A 6,131-nucleotide genomic window follows, 5' to 3' on the forward strand; every position below is an offset into this window, starting at 1 on the left:
GGCCTCAACACTACACCCCATGGGTCTTACCACTACACCCCAGAGCCTCAAAACTACACCCCGAGGGTCTTACCACTACACCCCAGGGCCTCAAAACTAAACCCCATGGGTCTTACCACTACACCCCAGGGCCTCAAAATTACACCCCATGGGTCTTACCACTACACCCCAGGGCCTCAAAACTACACCCCATGGGTCTTACCACTACACCCCAGAGACCTCAACACTACAACCCACGTGTCTTACCACTACACCCCAGGGCCTCAACACTACACCCCAGGGCCTCAGCACTACACCCCATGGGTCTTACCACCACACCCCAGAGCCTCAAAACTACACCCCGAGGGTCTTACCACTACAACCCAGGGCCTCAAAACTAAACCCCATGGGACTTACCACTACACCCAGGGCCTCAAACCTACATCCCAGGGCCTCAACACTACACCCCAGGGACTCAACACTACACCCCAGGGCCTCAAAACTCCACCCCACGGGTCTTACCACTACACCCCAGGGCCTCAAAACTACACCCCGAGGGTCTTACCACTACACCCCATGGCCTCAACACTACACCCCGTGGGTCTTACCACTACACCCAAGGGCCTCAACACTACACCCCAGGGCCTCAACACTACACCCAATGGGTCTTACCACTACACCCCAGGGCCTCAAAACTACACCCCACGGGTCTTACCACTACACCCCATGTTCTCAACACTACACCCCATGGGTCTTACCACTACACCCCAGAGCCTCAAAACTACACCCCGAGGGTCTTACCACTACACCCCAGGGCCTTAACACTACACCCCAGGGCCTCACCCGAGGGTCTTACCACTACCCCCAAGGCCTAAACACTACCCCCTAGGGCCTCAACACTACACCTCAACACTACTCCCCATGGGTCTTACCACTGCACCCAGGGCCTCAAAACTACACGCCACGGGTCTTACCACTACACCCCAGGGCCTCAACACTACACCCCAGGGCCTAAACACTACACCCCAGGGCCTCAACACTAAACCCCATGGGTCTTACCACTACACCCAGGGCCTCAAAACTACATCCCAGGGCCTCAACACTACCCCCCATGGGTCTTACCACTCCCCCCCAGGGCCTCAAAACTACACCCAGAGGGTCTTACAACTACACCCCAGGGCCTCAAAACTACACCCCATGGGTCTTACCACTACACCCCAGGGCCTCAAAACTACACCCAGAGGGTTTTACCACTACACCCCAGGGCCTCAACACTACAGCCCATGGGTCTTACCACTACACCCCAGGGCCTCAAACCTACACCCCGAGGGTCTTACCACTACACCCCAGGGCCTCAACACTACACCCCGAGGGTCTTACCACTACACCCCAGGGCCTCAAAACTAAACCCCATGGGACTTACCACTACAGCCAGGGCCTCAAAACTACACCCCATGGGTCTTACCACTACACCCCAGGGCCTCAAACCTACACCCCGAGGGTCTTACCACTACACCCCAGGGCCTCAACACTACACCCCATGGGTCTTACCACTACACCCAGGGCCTAACCACTACACCTTAGGGCCTCAACACTACATCCCATGGGTCTTACCATTACACCCCAGGGCCTCAAAACTACACCCCACGGGTCTTACAACTACACCCCAGGGTCTCAACACTACACCCCATGGGTCTTACCACTACACCCCAGGGCCTCAAAACTACACCCCGAGAGTCTTACTACTACACCCCATGGCCTCAAAACTACACCCCATGGGTCTTACCACTACACCCCAGGGTCTCAACACTACCCCCCATGGGTCTTACCACTAAACCCCATGGCCTCAACACTACACCTCAGGGCCTCAACACTACACCTCAGGGCCTCAACACTACAGCCCATGGGTCTTACCACTAAACCCCCCATGGGTCTTACCAGTACACCCCATGGCCTCAACACTACACTACACCCCAGGGCCTCCCCACTACACCCCATGCGTCCAACCCCTACCCCCCAGGGCCTCAACACTAAACCCCAGGGCCTCAACACTAAACCCCAGGGCCTCAACACTAAAGCCCAGGGCCTCATTACTACTACACCCCATGCCCTCAAAACTAAACCCCATGGGGCTTACCACTACACCCCATACACAGGGACTTCAACACTATACACAGGGACCTCAACGCTATATACAGAGACCTCAACACTACAACCCACGTGTCTTACCACTACCCCCCAGGGCCTCAAAACGACACCCCGAGAGTCTTACTAATACACCCCATGGCCTCAACACTACACTCCAGGGCATCAAAACTACACCCCATAGGGCTTACCACTACACCCCATACACAGGGACTTCAACACTATACACAGGGACCTCAACGCTATATACAGAGACCTCAACACTACACCCCAGGGCCTCAACACTACACCCCAGGGCCTCAACACTACACCCCATGAGTCTTACCACTACACCCCAGGGCCTCAAAACTACACCCCGAGAGTCTTACCACTACACCCCATGGCCTCAACACTACACCCATGGGTCTTACCACTGGTAACTGAGAACGCATTATTAGAATAATTGTGGTTTTATACACTATTATTTTTATAATGACATATTTGTGCGCGCGCAGCGAAGAATTTTAACAAAGAATTTGTAGCTGGTACTTTATTCAGATGTCACACGTATTTACTACGTACAATTTATGTACCAATACCTGATCTTTCCTGGAATGTTTTACACGTTACTGGAACAGGATTCAATTAAGGTCCCGTCGTATACATTCACAGCCACGGCGATAGCAGATCGAACGAGATGATTTAGAATGCAATATGTTTTTGTGGCAGCGTCAGTGAGGCGCAGCTTTCATACTTTCATTACCCCATTCTGTACACGTAATTAAACTGGCGTTGATGCAACCAATCAGCTAGCTTATGTTAGTGCCGTGTTGACCCGAAGTAACAGAAGAAAAACCTGGTAAGTAGTGAGGTCTAGACAACTCTCCATGTATCAAAATGCTTCGAGGAGGCCGTACGTACATTGGACACAGGATTGATAACGTAGTTAGTTAAGCTGATGTAAAAGAACAACCTGATTTTTTGCTATGGCAAGGTCATTACATAAATAGTTTCAGGGATTCATGTTAAGTTTATAAACGTTAACAGATGAAAACGATATGTTCGTTCTGTGACGAGATCCGTACCTAAATATACATCTAATACTTGTCTTTTTATTTACGAATGGTAGGTGTGAGTGACCTTTACAGTCACTGAATACTGTACCTACACAAATGATAGAAAAGGATGTTTCAGAGGTATCACATTAAACTGACTAACAAGATGAATCCAGTCAACATACGCGTCTTTAATTCTCAAGAGAGTAGGGGACATTGGCGTAAATTACGATTAGGATATAACTGTCCGGCATCGTAACTACTTGATGTGACAAACGTGATGAGGAACCCTTTCTATTGTTTCTCGTTTCGTGTGCAAAGACAGACTTGCTGAAGTGATTGTCGTGACATTTTTAGCAAATTTGAGTTGAAACCAAAAAATCCCGGGATCTCACCATTCTTTAAGTTTCTTATTCTCGTGGGGAGCAATAAAACCAAATCGATTTTTGCAATATATTTCATCAGGTCCTCTGATTGGTTTTAATGGTGATTTCGATACTAATGAAACACATTTTGTAGGTCGCTAGAGACTGCTCTTCCTGAACGACGTAATGGACAGTTGTCTTGGCCTTAGCATTGTATCACCGGTAATAGCTATAATCGGATTTCGTCTCCTGCTCGTCATTCATCAGGGTTTGATTCACACCTCACTTTGTCGTCATCTGACCATGTGACCGCCTCGACTACTTGTGTGACTGGACGGTGTGTGACACGCTGTTGTCAAACTGATGTGAATGTATGGTGACAGCCCCACTACTGTAAGTAATGTCACGGTCACATGTGTGACTGGACAACGTGACAACCTACTGTTTTTAATATCAAAGTCACTGGTGTGACTGGATGTTGTGACAGTCACATTGCCGCCAATATAAAGGTTAGTAGCTTGACTGGACGCTGTGACATTTCCAATGCCGCCAATGCCAAGGTCAAAATGGACTGAATGTAGTGATAGTCCCAATGCCGCCAATGTCAAGGTCACTGGTGAGTCTGGACGTTGTGACATTCCCAATACTGTTTATGTCAAGGTCAGTGGTGCGACTTGATGTTCGATTATCCGAATGTCTTCAATGATGTCACGGTTGTGTGATTAGACGGTATGACGCGCTGCTGTCATTGGTAACACAGTCAATGGAGTAACATGACAATCTCGACTTGAGCGTCAATGGTCCGGGCGATCCCCGTAGACTTTGGGTTATCTGTATATGTCAGTTAAATACATTTAGGTCGGTTTGATGAGCGAGATATGACACATCACGTGACCAGACGGCTTCACGGCTCCTTCGTCAGAGAGCCGTAAATTACATGCGCAATGACGTGTAATTCTACGCTAGGCGGTAATAATGATCCTGGGATAAAACATAATATCCGTCCAATTAATCAGTGTCTTGCAAATGTGTTTTCGCTGATCTAGTTTAGTGGTGAAATGATGAGGTTTGGGACTCTGTCATTAGTAAGACAGACGGTTCCCCTCTCCGTCATATTAATATATAGGTTCCTTACAGGTGATATAGACTAATATTACAACTACAGTGTCCGTTCCGAAACTCATACAACTGGAGGTCGCGTCATAATGAGACAAAGGTTAAATAGAGACTTTAATGGTACATCAAAGTCAGGAACACCAACTGTATCAGTACAAAGGTTAAATAGAGACGTTAATGGTACATCAAAGTTGGGAACACAAACTGTATCAGTACAAAGGTTAAATAGAGACTTTAATGGTACATCAAAGTCAGGAATACAAACTGTATCAGTACAAAGGTTAAATAGAGACGTTAATGGTAAATCAAAGTCAGGTACACCAGCTGTATCAGTACAAAGGTTAAATTGAGACTTTAATGGTACATCAAAGTCTCTATTTAACCTTTATCAGTACAAAGGTTAAATAGAGACGTTATTGGTACATCAAAGTAAGGAACACAAACTGTATCAGTACAAAGGCTAAATAGAGACTTTAATGGTACATCAAAATCAGGAACACAAACTGTATCAGTACGAAGGTTAAACAGAGACTTTAATGGTACATCAAAGTCAGGAACACAAACTGTATCAGTACAAAGGTTAAATAGAGACGTTATTGGTACATCAAAGTAAGGAACACAAACTGTATCAGTACGAAGGTTAAATAGAGACTTTAAGGGTACATCAAAGTCAGGAACACCAACTGTATCAGTACGAAGGGTAGATAGCGACTTTAATGGTACATCAAAATCAGGAACACAAACTGTATCATTACAAAGGTTAAATAGAGACTTTAATGGCACATCAAAGTCAGGAAAACCAACTGTATCAGTACAAAGGTTAAATTGAGACTTTAATGGTACATCAAAGTAAGGAACACAAACTGTATAAGTACGAAGGTTAAATAGAGACTTTAAGGGTACATCAAAGTCAGGAACACCAACTGTATAAGTACAACGGTTAAATAGAGACTTTAATGGTACATCAAAGTCAGGAACACCAACTGTATCAGTACAACGGTTAAATAGAAACTTTAATGGTAAATCAAAGTCAGGAACACAAACTGTATCAGTACAAAGGTTAAATAGAGACTTTAATGGTACATCAAAGTCAGGAACACAAACTGTATCAGTACGAAGGTTAAATAGAGACTTTAATGGTACATCAAAGTCAGGAACACAAACTGTATCAGTACGAAGGTTAAATAGAGACTTTAATGGTACATCAAAGTCAGGAACACAAACTGTATCAGTACGAAGGTTAAATAGAGACTTTAATGGTACATCAAAGTCAGGAACACAAACTGTATCAGTACGAAGGTTAAATAGAGACTTTAATGGTACATCAAAGTCAGGAACACAAACTGTATCAGTACGAAGGTTAAATAGAGACTTTAATGGTACATCAAAGTCAGGAACACAAACTGTATCAGTACGAAGGTTAAATAGAGACTTTAATGGTACATCAAAGTCAGGAACACAAACTGTATCAGTACGAAGGTTAAATAGAGAC

At 45.8% G+C, this 6,131-nt stretch overlaps 2 protein-coding genes across 2 annotated transcripts; both read left to right on the forward strand.

The window, feature by feature from the left end:
• The first annotated feature begins 105 nt into the window (after nucleotides 1-105).
• Nucleotides 106-801, forward strand: LOC110441268 (extensin-like). Its single transcript, XM_021484376.1, has one exon. It carries the CDS (start codon nucleotides 106-108, stop codon nucleotides 799-801), a length of 696 nt encoding a protein of 231 aa, XP_021340051.1.
• A 781-nt stretch (nucleotides 802-1,582) lies between these two features.
• LOC110441269 (DNA-directed RNA polymerase II subunit RPB1-like) lies at nucleotides 1,583-2,254 on the forward strand. The gene has a single exon (XM_021484377.1). It carries the CDS (start codon nucleotides 1,583-1,585, stop codon nucleotides 2,252-2,254), a length of 672 nt encoding a protein of 223 aa, XP_021340052.1.
• The last annotated feature ends 3,877 nt before the right edge of the window (nucleotides 2,255-6,131 follow it).

This window comes from Mizuhopecten yessoensis, unplaced genomic scaffold (genome assembly GCF_002113885.1).
Source record: "Mizuhopecten yessoensis strain PY_sf001 unplaced genomic scaffold, ASM211388v2 scaffold715803, whole genome shotgun sequence".
Taxonomy (NCBI): Eukaryota; Metazoa; Mollusca; class Bivalvia; order Pectinida; family Pectinidae; genus Mizuhopecten; species Mizuhopecten yessoensis.